Below are 16,250 nucleotides of genomic sequence, written 5' to 3' on the forward strand. Positions count from 1 at the left end.
CACCTACATATTTTAGAATCCATATTAGAGAGTGACAGAATGATGCTTTATTCTCTCATCATCAAACACACCATGCAATGCTTTAGCAAATTTCTTCTGACTTTTTTCTGTATTTCTCCTCCACCCAAACAGTAACTTCCATCTCAGAAGCATTTCTTTCCTTGCCTCTGAATCTGGGCTCTCTAACACAGAAATTAAAATGATTAAGTTCTGTTTTTGGACACCAGATTAAATTCTCAGTACCTTGTCTTGGTGCTCCTGTTGTTTCAGTTATTAAGTGATTTCAAATTGACCCCTATTTGTTGAGCAATAGCGAGCAGTTAATTATTTTCAGCTATAAAAACATGTGACAGATGGATTAAGAAGAAAGCTTCTAGTACTTGCTAAGTAGCTTATTATACAACTGACTTTTGGGCATTGTTTTGCAAACTATTTATTCTGGACTTGTTTTCTTCATGGCTTGTTTGTTGTCTTCCAGTCCTATGTTGTAAAGCACAAGTGATTCTGTAGTCCAGTTTGTACTGCTCTCGCGGACACTGCTGGTGTGTCTTGTAGGGTTTTATACCTGTGCTCTGCTAAGGTTAGAGTGTGGTGAGGAGCTCTTATGGCAGCAGCTTATTTTAGATGTGGAGATTTAGATCACAGCAGAACATTCTCTGCAGCATGTTCTTGTCATCTCCATAGAGCATACTGGAAAAGACCCGGATGTGATACTGATTCTTTTTAGCTAACCTGGTACAGAACAGGGCAACACTTCTCATTTAATATTGCCTTTGACAGGCATTGGGTTGACTGGTGAAATTTCTTCTAGTTTCTTCTCAAAATCATAATCAAGCCGTCTCTTTTCTTTTGGCTTTGTTTGTATGAAAGTCACAGCACTGCTGATGGTTGCAGCAAAGACGAACACGTACATTTTCAAAATAAGTAGTTAAAGTTTCTTTCAGTAATTTTTCAACTACTTTTAAAAAAAATACAGCATTTTTGAATGACAAGATTGTAAACATTTCCGGAGTGTATTACTGTCATGCTGGGCATGAGTGGAGCAGCAGATCTGTTTCTCAGGAGAGGAGTCTGTGCAAGAACTATCTTTCACTACCTAAGGTTAATAACATAGGAAAAATTAAACTTTTGTTCATTTGTGATTGCTGCTATTTTAGAAGTCATTCATATACAGACATGGGCAAGGGCAGGTATTTCTGCTCTTGGACAACACTGAGATTTTGAAATACGCAGGACTTTGAGACAGGAGCAGGACTCCATGGAGCTGGGAACTGTAGAGAGCAGTGAGGGGCAGATGGAAAGAGTAAAACACACAGCCAAAGCAAAAGCGCTGGTACCGTCCTGATGGTATCAAAATATTCTGTCATTCCTTTGGTGAGGATCAGAGAAAGGAGAGGAGACAGAAGTGAAGCAAAGAAGACAAGGCAGTAGAGAAGATGTAGGCTAGGAAGCAGGGGAAGGACTGAAGAGACGGCCTGTGCAGAGGGAGAGGCCTGGCACAAACTGCCAGGACATACAGGTCAGAGAAGAATTGGTTAAAACTGGGAGAAGTCCTCCAATGTCCAAAGGTCCTCACCTTGGCCACCTTTTTGGCTGCTCCCATGAGTCAGTATTGTTGTGCCTGTCCCCAGAGTGCTGGAAGGACGGAGGCCATCTGCACCTGACAGTATGAAGCACGCCTGTTCAGAAATGATACGCATTTGCTTGACCGCCTGAATTTCAGAGCTGGTCCTGTGAGTACATGTGTCAGAAAACACTAATTCGAACTTCCAGCATTTTTTCTGACTATGGCCTGAAATCAGGTGTCTTTAGACTGATTAAGCAAAGACAAACAGTGGTTACATTTTAATTGGTCTAATTGGTTACATTTTAATTGAAGCATTTAACAAGTTGGTTAATTATTACTGAATTAAAACACCTTCAACTGAAAAAACATATGACACTTGTTCAGGTCAATTTTCTTATCATGTGAAGTGTTAGGCACAAATACATCTTGAAAAGTGATCCTCAGAGACTCATAGTTCATATTATTGTTTACAAATCAAATCACCGTGCACTGTTGGATTGATTAATAACCATCAACACCAGATAAAAATAGTTACTGCTGCTGTCCTCAAATGATGCTCCTCTGCACAAGCCACCTCTCACTTCCAACACAGCTCAGTCCCTGTCTATCCAGCTGGGATTCTTCCAGACACCGAAGACACAAAGCATCCTAGCCTGGGGAACCGACAAGTGCAGCCACTCACCAGGAGAAGGAATTTCCCCCTAAGCTGTTTGAATAACTTGTAAAAGCCTTTTAACAGAACCATCTTGGAGACTGCTGGATAAAGAGGCCCTTTGAGAATTATGGATAGAAGTAAAGATGTAATTTATTTATTTTACAATCAGGATTTAAAACTGACATTCAACTTTCATAGCATCTACCATATATTATAGGGACACAGACTTGTCAGGCAATGACCATTACTCTTAAAGTGTCAACTGACCCTGTAATTCAAGAGTTGAATGCACAGGCTTAGTCAGGCTTGGTCAAGTCAGGCTTCAGAAGGCTTTGCTGTACTGAGGCTCAAAGTAGCAGTCAGGAACTTCTCCTTTAAATGTGATAAATGATTGCCCAACCTATGACTTGGGGAGTCCAAGCCAGTCCACTCCAGTTTGCACCAGTCCCTGGACTTTGGCTTCCATCAGTGCCTTTTTTATTGTCCTTTACTCATCCCCTGCAGCTCTTATTGCCTGTCAGCTGCTGCTGGAGCTTCTCTTCCCTGGCATGAATATACAACTCACCAAAATTGTCGGCAGTTTCATCAGTAACCAACACAATAATGACAAACCAAATAGCAAGAACTTCATGACAAACCAAAGGGAGTGTAAACTCTGAGAAAGAATGAAATCACGTGTTGAAATATTATCTCAAGCTCCTCTTTCTCTATATATAGAGTGACTTTTTCCAAAGTAACCAAAGAAAGCGTCAGGAAAGATCTAGCCTGCAAGCTGAGATGACTACCTTTGCATGCAAGTTGGTATATGTTTCTCCTTTTTTTCCCCAAATAGAATTTTAGCAGTACATATTTTTTTCCTTTCTGCTATTTTAAAATACCTGTTGTATGAATTAAATACAGAAAGAAAAGTAAATCTGAATCAGATGTGGTTAAAATAATAGTATGAGGTCATATCTGAGAGATATCAAATATCTTGCAAGGAATTATTTTTTTAAAAAGAAAGAAAACTGGATTTAAGAGCACATTTCTATTTAATGTCTGATAGATAACAGAGGAAGACAAACCAAGGGAGTTCAGAGGAGAGCAACAAAAAAACCCCTGCATGATTTAATAGATGGAGGAAGGCTGGAAGACTGAAAAAGTCCTCCACAATACAGGAGTTATGAATAACAAAATATCTGAAAGATATAAACACCAAAGGATGGAAAACAATCCTTTCCAGTCAAGGAAGTATAGGAACCGATACTAAGAAAAGATAAAACAAAGATGTTTTTAAAAAGCAATTTTAGGATGAATATTAAGTTAAAAAAAATCTTCCTGAATTTAAAATCTATTAGACTGGAGATGCCAGAGAAAAATCAAGCAATGGTGTTATAGTACAGAATAGGGATGAGACTAAGAAATTTGCTGCAGGTGCGATATAAAATTTGCCGTTAGCATAGGGCTTACTGATTTTCTTGCTGATGGGGAGTTTTGTGCTGATGTGAGGCCTTTTTTGTAGCACGAAGGGTAGTGGGGATGTCTAGTAGTAGAGACTGTGAATCTCATTTCTTCCTAGTGCTTTGACAAACAGGACATTGTTGTAATTTAATATATGAATGTGCCAAATACCAAATTTATTCAGAACTGACTCCTTTGAAGCCAACAATGTTGCAACATGGATAAGTTTGGTGCCGGTTCAAGCAATGACATTCATCTGATTAGAAATCAGCTTGTAAATGTTTGGCAGTCATTGTTCAGCATTGCCTTTGAATATGATCTGTTCTAGAGATAGAAGTGCAGCATCATGCCATCATTGCTGGACAGAATATCACTAGGACACTCAGTAACAGAGAGCAGAGGGAGTGGGAAGGATGAGATATGCGTGTATCGCAGTACTATATTGTGGGGGTATTCTTAAGCCTCCTATCAGATACAGTTCTAAGAAAGAGTGATTAAACCGTGAAACTAGGAATGCCCTTCAATCTCTGAATGTTTATCTAGTCTCCGCCAAGTCACTGAGCAAAATATTCATTTAGGTGAGATAACAAGTGGGAAAGGAGGAGGAGGAAGGACAAATACATAGAAATCGTGCACATAATGCTTGCACATTGCACCATGCTCCCACAACTAGTTACCCTATGATAGTGCAGATTAAGATGCCCAAAGCTGAAGACAGAAGCACTGAAGTGTGTAACTGGGTTCTGGGAGACAGCTACGAGCTTTGTCTCTCCTCAGATTTCTGACTATCCTGTGCTTTAGTAGTTGTGGTCTTCTGTTGCACTCTGCGCTGGCTCCTTGGTCTCAGAGGAGGCAGGTGTGTGACATTGCTCAAGCTGTAAGAGTCCCTGAAGGTAAAACAAGACATGTCTGAATAGCTATACGAGCTTTGTTTGCTGTTTTTATTTCCTGCCAGAAAATGAGCTACAGTCTCTTCCTCCTGGCTTTTGTCCTGGGCATTGGTGGAGCTTTCCAGTATGGGTTGCAGGTCTCCATTATCAATTCTCCTGCTGAGGTAAGCTCAAAAAATTGAGCTACCAGCATGGATTTAAATGTTCTTATGCATTCCTGCCTCTATTTGCAATCACTAACTTTTTCACTTCTGCTATCAAAACTAGACTTATTGTGGTTTCTTGGTTGTAAGAATAGCTGCTGTTGCTCTTGTGTTTCATTGGGTTTTAACTTCTGTCTGGTGTGACAGAACTGGGAAAGGGGAGGATGAGTGATGTCTATAAAGTCAGCCATTTTCCCCTTATTGAGTTGGATTGCTCACAGGACATTCTCCTCTTTCCAGTGCTCAGGGAGTCCTTTGAACCGTGTCCTTGGCCACACACACTAGGTCTAAGTGGCTGTCTGTAAGGTGAAATAGGACAGGGAAGGACTGTAGCTCTAGAGCTGAGGTCAGCACTGATACCTGCAGCTGGAAAAGGAAAATTAGGGGAGGTGTTTGTCATCCTGAATGCTGCTGAGCTCATACTATTGAGCTCATGCTATCACCACATTGGGAACCCTCATCAAGAATGAGGGTGCCATGGGGGCTATGAACAGTAGGTCAGAGAGACCCCACAATGGGCCACATCATTGAGGGACAAATCCTGATCTCACTGAAGTCAGTTGAAGTCAAACCTGGATTTCACCCAAGGCATGAGGTAGGATGCAGCAGGAGGACAAGAGAGACAGACAGATAAGTGGGAATGGAGGGGAGGATCGGGTAGCAAAACAACCAGGGTTTAGCACATAAACAAAAGACCAACGTGCCACCCTCTTAGTGGCACTCACTGTTGATATTTAATATCGATATATTTATTCATTGAATTAGTCATTGCACCTTGTTGCTAAAACATTAACTCCAGGGATGTTAGTGGCAAAATTCCCTTTGATTTCACTGGGGCTAAGATTTCAACCAAGGTCTTGATAGAAATGTATCAAAAAGACCAGTAAGTAGGTAAGAGAAGTAAAAAAAAGGTGCAGTTATGCAAAAACATGTTGGCTGAGTCCATTGTTTTCTGTTTTTCTTTTGAAGTACATCAAAAGTTTCATCCGTGAGACCTGGCTGAAGAGGTACGGCTCTTCTCCCAGTGAAGAGATTATTACTTTGATGTGGTCCTTTGTTGTGTCCATTTACAGCATCGGTGGGCTTCTGGGGTCCTTGTCTGCCGGATATTTGTCTGTTAGATTTGGAAGGTAGGAATAATGATTACATTAGTCTTTCTGTTTACACCCACAACTGCAAAAATAAGTGTGTCTTGGGAGAAACACTGCTTGTAAAGTGGCACTGTGAGCAGCCCAGAGCTGCTTCAGATGAAGGATCAGTTCAGTGAAGAAACAGAATGGCAAAATCTGCCAATGATCACAAAGAAAATCATACCCTCTCCCTTACAAATTCCAAAGTAAAGCCAGTCCAGAGAAATCACATGAGGAGTGCCTGCATTTTAAAGTGAATTTCACAGACAACTGCTCACAAAGCTTGTTCTTTAGCGTAGATATTGGCTCCACTAGAGGCATCAAAAGCTTCAACTAGCTTATCAGTCCATGACAAAGTTTTCTTATTTTCATTTCCCATTTACTTCACTGCAGCTGATCTCAGAAGCTGGCACAGAGTCTTTGACCATGGTACAATTCAGTGCCATTTCTGTCAGACTGTGAATGACACATGGACAATATTTATGGTCACATTAATTTAAATGAATTCCAGGAAGAAGGCCATGCTGTTCGCCAATGTCCCTGCTCTGTTGAGCGCAACTCTGATGGGACTCAGCCGGCTGTGTGGATCCTTTGAGATGATCATCGCTGGAAGGTTATTTTCTGGAGTGTGTGGAGGTAAATTAGCATTCCTGCCTATGGTATTAAATTGTTGGGAGAGCAGTGACTGAGGGTCACAAGGATTTACCAGTCTGAGTATACGGATCACAGATTTTTACTAAACTCTGCAGAGGACCTGATTGCTGAGTGCATCTTTTAACTAAATAAGAAAACACAAGCATAATTAAATTAATCATGTGTGACATCTCCATTTCTCGTTCTTTTATCTTTATATCCAATCCGTATAAAAAGTACTGCCAACTTGTGAAAAAGCCAAAACATGCAATATTTCAGGGGAGCATGCTCACTCAACAGAAAGCTGACCGCTGTTGTTTCTGTTGCTGCTTGTTGTGTCTGATACTGCCTTCCATATTACAGACAAGCGAATGGTTTTCAAGCTGGGCAATTCTCATTTCTGGATGCCTCAGAAGGTTACATTCTGCCAGTGTTTTCGATCCCTGAGCAGCTGGATAAAGATAATACTAACCAGCAAAAAAAAATGAAGACAGAAGATAAATATTAATTCACTGAGAAAATGGAATATATAGCATTTGTTAACTTGTTGGTTTCAAGCACAAAATAAGGCACATAGCATCCTGAGTAGACACTGAAATATATAATTTGAGATTAAAGGGAGCAATAGCAATCCTGTATATGCGTCTGTAGGAAACATCGTAAGAGAAGGCCAGCCTGATGAAGAACGGATTTCACAGCGGAACATACTTGCTTAGTGAAATATTTAGCAAAGATGCAAGGCCATGGTACTGGAAACATGCTTCATGTTAGGCAGACACATACTCGGCATGGTTAAAGAAGTATCTCAGACCCTAACCCTATATGCTTTGCCTGTAATGATCCCCTCCAACACAGCAGACCTATGGAAGTTTGAATTGCCCTGACAGTCATTTGTCACTGCAGGTTTAGCTCTGAATATCCATCTCATGTATGCTGGGGAATGTGCCCCACGGAAGCTCCGCGGGCTGATTGCCATAACAGCTTCTACTGCCACTGCCGTCGGAAAGTTTGTAGGATTTGCTCTGGGTCTCAGGTAAGGGGGTCTGAGACCTATTTTATTTCTTCTGTTATTAAAATATATGCATATGTCAATGCAAGCCTATGGATAGGCAAAACAGCAACTATTTTTAGATATTTTTTCAGGGTATCCTAGACAGTCAGACTGAATTAGCTCAGCCCAAATTCCTGACTTAAGTGAATGAGAAGCAGAAATCATATGAAATATTTAATCCTGAAGAACCGCGTTGCTTCCTAGCAAAGACAGATCAAAATACAGATAATTAAAACCTTTAACAGACTTCAATGGGTTTGAAAGAAATCCATCTTTTGTAAGAACTGACCTTTAATTTTAATTTTTTTAGAAGGAACAGGGAATGTCAGATCCATCCAAACTTTCTTGAAAATATACACAAACTGGCACACCCACCCATCAAATACACACGCAAACCCAGAAACCTATGGTGGATTCATTCCCTCCCCAGCACAGGCTCCTTCTGCCTGTCCTGTGCCAAAGATGGTCCACCCCATTCCCAGGCATGCATCATTCTGGCCACAGTGTTCTCAAAGCTGCAGGAAACTCAGTGGCTGCTATTTGGGACAGTCAGTACCAGGCCGATAACCAGTGGATCCTGTCTTCATTGTAACCTGAGACTCTTTGGCTCCGAAACAGAGGCACCAGCCACTGTGGGTTCTTTCTTCAGCACTTGTGCTGGGATACTGTTCATCCCTGTGGGCCTTCAGCTGTTGCAGGAGGATGCAGTTAGCCTTGCTGCACTCACCACTGAGAAACTGGTGGCAGCACTGTGTACTTCATGTGCTGCAGGCAACAGCACTCTGCTCTCCCCTTCTGCCTCCCACTGAGATTTTCATTCTTCTGGGCTGAGAAATGCTGGAGGCTCCTGGGTGAGAGCTGCCAGGACACACACAGCAGGGCCGAGGGACCACCCTGCTTCTGCGTGTGCTCACGCGGCCTGTCCACATGGTTGCTCAGCTCCTCTTGGTCTGCTGGTTTTGTTTCAGAGAAGTCCTTGGAGTAGATGCTCTCTGGCCTATTCTTATGGCAGCCAACGCGCTTCCCGCCCTCGTTCAGCTTCTCACCCTCCCCTTCTTCCCAGACTCTCCCCGCTACCTGCTCATTGACAAAAAGGACAAGGAGGGGTGCATCAAAGGTACGGAAATGGGCTGCAAAGCATTCATGTTAGCAAAAAGTGGAAAATACAGTAAAGCCCCGCATAAGCCTGGAAGAGAGGTACAGTTGGGAAAAAGACTCTGGGTCTTTTGGCTCTGAAACCACCTTCAGCTTTAATGAAAAATAGCCTCTTCTGTTTTGATATTAGTGCTCTCTTGGCACTAGTGTTTCCCTTACTCTCTGCCAGGATCCTCCGAGGGACGTGATCACACAGAGCTTGTATTTCCATCAATACAGATTCCGCCCTGAACAGTCAGGGTGTGAATAATGTACCGTCTGGCTCTGTGTAAGAAAGGGATGGTCTTTACTGTCATGCCATATCCATAAGCATTCCAGTTCTTGAGTAACCCTAACAGCAACTACTGACATAAACAGAGAAACAGCCATTGTGGGTTTTTAACTATCAAAAGAGAGAACTCTTTGGATGTAGACTTATGTTTTAATGTAGGAGTCATTTCTCCTTGTCTATGTTTTGGTGTGTGCACTAGAACTGCACCTTTAGCAGGAGGGTATTTGGGGAAGGATTGTTAAGAATTTAGGCGTGATTTACATTGAAACACTGTAAGCAGCTACTGGACAAAGGTGAGGTCGTGATTAAGATTTATGGGTAAAAATAGATAGCAATGAACTGGATCTGTGTCTAATCTGAACCCAGATCTCTAGGAAGCAAAGAGCCTGAAGCTCAAATAAGGCACTCTGCAAGGCAGGAAGTAATCCTCTGAATTCACGTCTGTGCTGGCGAGGTTGGACCAGGAGTCATCTTCTCTCTTCCTCTCCTTCCAGCTGTGAAGCAGCTCTGGGGAGACGGTGACCATATGGCTGAAATAGATGACATGATGGCAGAGCAAGAAGCCATCCGTGGGGAGAAGGCTAAGAGCGTTTGTGATCTTTTTCATGACAAAGCTGTCCGTTGGCAGCTCATCACTCTCTTCCTTGTCTCCTCATGCATGCAGTTAATTGGCGTCAATGTGGTACGTGTGCTACTTTTCTCTGCTTTCTAGATTGCTTACAGTTTCTTGGCAAAAAGTAAGCTCTGCAACAAGTAGTAAAACGCTGACTGCAACAGTGGCTGTAAGGAGGGGATCTGTTGTTACTGTTTATTATAATCTTTTCCCATGGAAGTCTGGGACCTGGGATAAGTTGAGAACTGTGTTTTAGCAAGTGTCATCTGAAGGCACCTCTATGGATGACCCTGTTATGACAAGAGAATGGAAGGGGATAAAATAAAATCTCAGATACAGAACAAGTAAAGAACAGCATAACCTCCTCTGGGTCTCTGAACTCCGGAACGCACTGCCCAAAATTGTTCAGCTGTTTCAGTACAAACTGAGTCAGGTTTGTCACGTACACTGAGAGTGTATTTCCATACTCTTACCTCTTTGGGTTTTTTTCTAAATCCTTTAACTTTGCACTTTCTCAGATTATAGACAGTTACAACATCCCAGTAATATATGTGACAGTTACTGATACATACTCTCTAATATACCTTTTCTCTGGAAATCTCTCTATCTGTGTTTCAGTAGATAGTATTGAGTATTGGAATAGTTATTGTATAAAATGAGCTTATAATAAAGGCATAAAAGTTTCAAAATCCAGATTAATTTTGCAAATTCAGAAAGACTTCAAGATTCATAAGACCCCTTTCTACCCCCACTGGTGCAGCAGTAACTGTACCATGAAGGACCAGTAGAAATTGAGCATATTAACAGTGGAATTTCTTATGCTTTAGGATTGCTTACATCCAGAAAAATAGTCACTATCAAAATCACTGCAAAGGCTTAAAGATGATGTAGAAAGATAATTTAAACCATTTGTTTAGTATGTACTGTCCACATTTCTGTATGCTCCTCATCCAAAGTACGAGACACTAAAATATGTGAAAGATGTCAGGTAGAATTATAACCTGTAACATAAGACAAAGGCAGTGCTAAAAGCAAGCAAGCAAAAAAAAAAAAAAAGTTTTTCTGTATTTGTTACTGGCTTCAAGACAGAGCTGCTAGTAAAAGCTGTTCTGCACAAATAAGCCTCGTGAAAACATTGAGAATTAGTTACTGAAATCAAGAAGATTTTCTGTTTTGTTAAGGCTTGATTAGTTATTTTCTGTCAAAAAAGACAGAAGCTAGTGTAAACGTGACCACATGGGTACAGCCTTCACACATTTCTGTTCTTTCCAGGTTTACTTTTATGCATACAATGTCTTTATAAAGGCTGGAATCCCCCCTGTTCAAATCCACTATGTCTCCCTGGGAGTTGGGATCACCGAGATCCTCACTACAGTTCTGTGTGTAAGTGGCTCTTCAGCTGAATTTAATTCTTCTGTAATGCATGGTTCATTTCAATCTTTAGAAATACTGTAAATGGAGCTTCAGGAATCAAACTTCTGCAACAAATCAACCGTAGTACTTTGCACTGATCACACAAAATCATCTCCACACACCCTGCAAATGTGGGCATTTATATTCAATTTATGGGAGGATAGGAGAGTCTTTCCCTCAAAATCACAGACCCAGCCTTGGGAGTCGCAGTTCCCCTCTGTAGGAAGGGCAGATGACAGTCCTTGTGTCCACTTATCAGTAGGATTCGTGGCGGTAGGATTCATGGCAATTAACAGTGCAAGCATTTCCACTTTGCTGTCCTCCCTGGCTATCCTTTGCCTGCAGAGTGCTAACTCAGGCCTCCTCTGCCTGGGCAATGCTCCCTGCAGCCCTGCACCTCCCTACCTTCCCCCCCTCCCTGCAGCTCCTGGTGCCGTTCAGCCCCCTCAGATGTCTTTACTCACCCTCCAAGAGGAGGAACCACATCCCAGTCCCCTACTCTTCAGAGATCCCCTGCTTGGCCGGTGAAGGCAGCTACTGGAGCAGCTCACCAGTGACTGCCTTTAAGGTCTGTCCTTTGGAGCTGACAGCATGTCCTCCTGGTTGCAGGGTTTCCTAATTGAGCGTGCAGGGAGGAAGACACTGCTGTGGAAAAGCTACACTATTATGGCCTTGGCTTTAGGGCTCCTCACAGTCACGCTTTCACTACAGGTAAGACCCCACTTACGCATTAGAGCTATGTCCCGTCTTCATGTTTTATTGTATGGCAGATATCATTACTATTTCCCTCCTCCCAAATCACTTTTTAATGGGAGTAAAAGTATTTTTGGGGCTAACCATCATACTAACAGAGGTCTGTTCCCAGCTATGTACATGCAGATTAAAGCCAATAGCTTTATACAGCCATGATCACTGCCAAGACTATCTCCTTGTGAAGTTTCTGGAAGTAGAGGAAACAGATGCATGTTTAACATTGACATACTTAGCAGTGATGAATGTTTCTAATGGAGCTGGATAAATAAAATTTTAATTTCTGATTTTATTTGCTTTTCATTTCCTACCATAGGATTCCTTTTCCTGGGTACCATACTGCTCTGTTGCACTCATCTTTATTTTCATCATGAGCTTTGGCATTGGGCCAGGTTGGTATTTTCTACTGGAATGGTTTCATATACTCATTCCTTCCTCACTGCAGCCTTCAGGAGAGGTCCCAGGCATAGCTGTTCCACAGTTAGCGTGAATCCCTACTCCTGATTCAGCACGGGGGTAGATGTTCCCCTCCATACTGTGGTAGGAGGTAAAACTTCATTTCATATTGCATTTCTACGTGCCTTCCTCCTGAAGAGCCAAGCAGCACCTCAAACACTTCCAGGTCAGTTAAAACCATTAACTTATGTGGCAATATGAAGCGTGAGTTACAGAAGCATCTTGCAAAATTTCGAAACTTCCTTTTTTCTCCAACATTTTTTTCAGCTGGAGTATTATGCCCCTTGCCTACAGAAATATTTATTCAGTCATACAGACCAGCTGCTTATGTTTTTAATGGCGCTACAAACTGGATCCAACTCTTCATCCTTGGACTTTTGTTCCCTTTCATTGTGGTAAGCAAAGTAGGGTGTTTTGTTTAAGTTCAGAGGGGGTTAGACCCTTCTTGAACCCAGAGCATACTTCTCTTTTTCAACACTTCATGCAAAGGACAGAGCCCAAACTAATTGCAGTTCTGATGGCCTCTTTCTTTTTACCCAGATATCTAGTGAAAGTGTAGCAAATGCACAAAATGCTGCTAACTCTACACACAGTTAGAGTGTGACACTGGCAAACACGGAAGCAGTGACAGAGGCACCAACACTGTTAGACATCATGTGAATGTCGTGAGGGCCTCCCTTCTTTTCCCCCCTTGTCCTGTATGTGCATCTCCTTTGGGGTTAATGTGGAAAGTGAGCAGGCCCAGAGATTTCACCCAGCACTAGTAAGTAGCAGGAAACGAAAGCCTTTGCAGTTTTGGACTCTGCGAGGAGGGACAGAGCTAGCACGCTACGTACCTTCCCCAGTCTAGCACTGACTGAGAAGGATGGAGCAGAAAGGAAGAGTAATTGAAGCTCAGAACTTCTCTGAATTGTAAAGCAATGACATTCAATGTCTGCTGAGCATACAACTTTCCTCCTTCAAACAGGGAAGGAGAATTAGTTCATCTTACCACTCGGTGCCATTCCCCAGGGGGCATCAAGCAGGATTTACATCAACTGAGTCCCTGACCAAGTTTTTTAGTAAATACAAAACCAGAAACTCCATATCATAAGAGAAACAAATCTATCATAAGAGAAAGAAATCTAGATCAATTTATATGAACACATTTTGTCTCTTTCTTTTCCTATAGGAAGGTCTTGGTAGTTTCTCTTTCATCATTTTCCTGACATACTGTCTGTCCATGGCTATCTTTGTCTTCCTGGTGATGCCAGAGACCAAAGGGAAGACCATGCTGCAGGTCATGGAGGAGTTCAACCGCCTGAACTACCGTGGACAGAAGAGACAGACAGCCCTACAGAAGAGTAACTGCTCAGTGATGATTGTTACTAGACTTTAATAACAAACTCTCCACTCCATATTTTGCTCTTTTATTATTGTAGTGCCCAGAAGCCTCACTAAGCAAGAGAGAATCCATTGCTCCACAAACAGCACAAATGTGTATTTTAAAAATAATCACCTGCAGTGCAGGGTGCAGAATAAACATGGTTCTCTCCAACTGGTGAAATATGAGCTGAATTAAATCCTCTGCAGAAAAAAATTAAACACAGGGTATAAAGAAATAAGATCTTTGTCAGTCCCTGCAAGTTAGCACCTGTGTAAACTGAAAACACAGGATTTGCTATTTTTCTTACCAAAACCAGGACTCCACAGTTATTCGAGGAAGGGAGTGTGGAAGGTTCAGATGTACAGCACACTTGTGAAACTGAGAGAAAAAGAAGACAGAGCTTTTAGGTTGAAATTATCTGCTCCTATTAACAAGTCAGTGCTGCTGAGCTTTCCCAGAGGAGGACCTTCAGTCCAGATGAAAAGAAGTGTTTAGCTCTTTAATCCAGTGGAGGAAGAGTACCTTGCCTATCAGTAGACAGAATCGATATGCAATGTTTCCCCCTCTTACAGTTAGACTTGAGAGCAAGTACATGGGTATAGGGGCAACTAGGACTTTCTTGAGGAGCTCATGACCACACTTCTGTGACCTGCAGCATGGTCGTCATCCTTTTTCTTGGGGGGGGGGGGGGGGAGGAAGGGGAAATCATTGCTACGTCTGAAAAAAAAAGGTGTAAAGGAGGTATAAGGTCCTGATGTAAAGGAGACACTATGCTAGAGAAGGATCCAAGCGTAACTTGTCACCTCAAGCCAAACCTCTTGCTTGGTAATCAGGTACATTGCCTAGATTTTGGAGATTCTTCTATTGGGACAAACAGGGATATGTCAGCACTGAAAGAAAGCATGAGTGAAGAAAGCAGAGCTGCAGGAAATCATGAGTGGGCTAATCCACAGTGGGCAGGTTCTCCTTCTTCATTAGCAATGATTATGTAGCATGTCTTCGGCCTGGAGTTATTTCACGTCAGAGAGAAGAAACGCTGGGTTTCAATGGGATTGAGTTCCCAAGAGTAACTGGTACTGATGAGACAAAAAAGGGTGGTGCCTCTGCCAGAGAACCCGGTCGGTATATCTGAGTGTTTGCTTCTCTCTCCAGGTCTCTGAATACTCCATATTTTCATTACAAAAAATGGCAAAAAGGGCTTCACTTTTTGTATTCATTGCTATACAACATGACGCACTCTTGCTTTTCTTCATGCTTTGCAGTTTACTGATAAGGAAATAAAAAAGCAGTGACTAGGAAAACATATCCTACTGATCATGCCTGGATTTGGTTTTCATTGATTGAAGAGTCAGGGACAGAGGAGAGCCCATCTTCTGGAAGTGTGTTGTCGGGGTCAAGGAATACTGTGTCTGCCTCGTCCTGGAAATGAGATCTTCACTACTGACTGTTGCAGATGCTGCACAATAAAATTTGCAAAAAGACCCGAATATTGAGCAGCAGTTTCTTTCACAGCCCTAAGGCTCCTGCCGTTTTATCTTCACACCATCCTCTAACAATATTTGTAGCAGTGCCAAGAGCTAATACCAAGAGCAGTGGACTTCCCCAACACAGCCATCCTTCCTATGACAATCATCATATTACAAAAAAAGCTAGGCAAAGTTTATAGTTTCAAGGCTGGAGGTCATGGATTGCACAATACCACAGTAAGAACCAACATATGTTCCTTCTGATCAAAAATGCAGGGAAAATAAAAAGAAGAAACACTTAAAGTATTTTGAAAAGAAAGGATTAGGTAAGACCTTGATTATTTAAAAAGTCTTTATTTGGTCTGGTCTTTCTCAACATTACTGGTTCCCAGTGAGGAAGTTTTTAGCGTCTTACAAGATACTAAAAACTCATTTCCTTATATGTCTTTCTACAAGCATGATGTTGTCCAGCGTGCCTGACTTCTTCCCTTCTTCCCTCCTACTAGTAAATCCTGTCTGCAATAGGGAAAGCATGGTAAATCATTAACACTGCCATTAACTAGCATGGATTGGGAATAAAGGTTAAAGAAGTACTTGTGAATCTGCAGTGTATCTATTTGATTTCCAGGATCACACAAGTGCAACGCATGGCATCTTTGAAATCAAAATCCCTCCAAGCCAAGGGTATTGGGTGACCTAAGTACTGGGTCTGGAATAAGCACATTTCTTGTAGTGTTCAAATCTAGGTGGAAAGACTCATCCTGTCTTCTTCTTCAGGAAAATAAGTAAGAACTATACTAGGCATTTAAGTCTTGCTTTTTCCATATTACAGCACCGAACAAAAGTGTGAGGCCAGATAGAAATGAGGCAGCAGTATGAGTATTCTGGGACAAATACAGACAACAGGACAAAGAGGAACAGGGCTCTGCAGGGACTGTTTGATCAACCAGATGTTAAAATCTGGCCACAGACAGAGTGTTTAAAAACCTCTCCAGAAAGACCCAGAGCTGCCATGTGTGTCCCTCCTTCCAGCAGCCAAGAACATCCTCAGCTCAAAGAACAAATCCTCCTTTCCCCTCCTAGTTCATTCAGGCTCATCTGCTCCCTGCCCACGGCCCCACTCTAAGGTGCCTGAACCCTGCTGTCTGAGTCTAGCAAAATGGTTTGCTGTTAGTCTGGCAGAACCCTTTT

At 42.1% G+C, this 16,250-nt stretch overlaps 1 protein-coding gene across 1 annotated transcript; it reads left to right on the forward strand.

Annotated features, from left to right (window-relative positions):
- The first annotated feature begins 2,999 nt into the window (after window positions 1–2,999).
- LOC142416482 (solute carrier family 2, facilitated glucose transporter member 11-like) lies at window positions 3,000–13,605 on the forward strand. The gene is made up of 12 exons (XM_075516082.1): window positions 3,000–3,023; window positions 4,618–4,716; window positions 5,725–5,885; window positions 6,397–6,521; window positions 7,422–7,551; window positions 8,538–8,686; window positions 9,490–9,677; window positions 10,881–10,991; window positions 11,631–11,732; window positions 12,088–12,163; window positions 12,495–12,622; window positions 13,399–13,605. The coding sequence occupies exons 1-12, from the start codon at window positions 3,000–3,002 to the stop codon at window positions 13,603–13,605; spliced, it is 1,500 nt and encodes a 499-aa protein (XP_075372197.1).
- The last annotated feature ends 2,645 nt before the right edge of the window (window positions 13,606–16,250 follow it).

This window comes from Mycteria americana, chromosome 13 (assembly GCF_035582795.1).
Source record: "Mycteria americana isolate JAX WOST 10 ecotype Jacksonville Zoo and Gardens chromosome 13, USCA_MyAme_1.0, whole genome shotgun sequence".
Lineage (NCBI taxonomy): Eukaryota > Metazoa > Chordata > Aves > Ciconiiformes > Ciconiidae > Mycteria > Mycteria americana.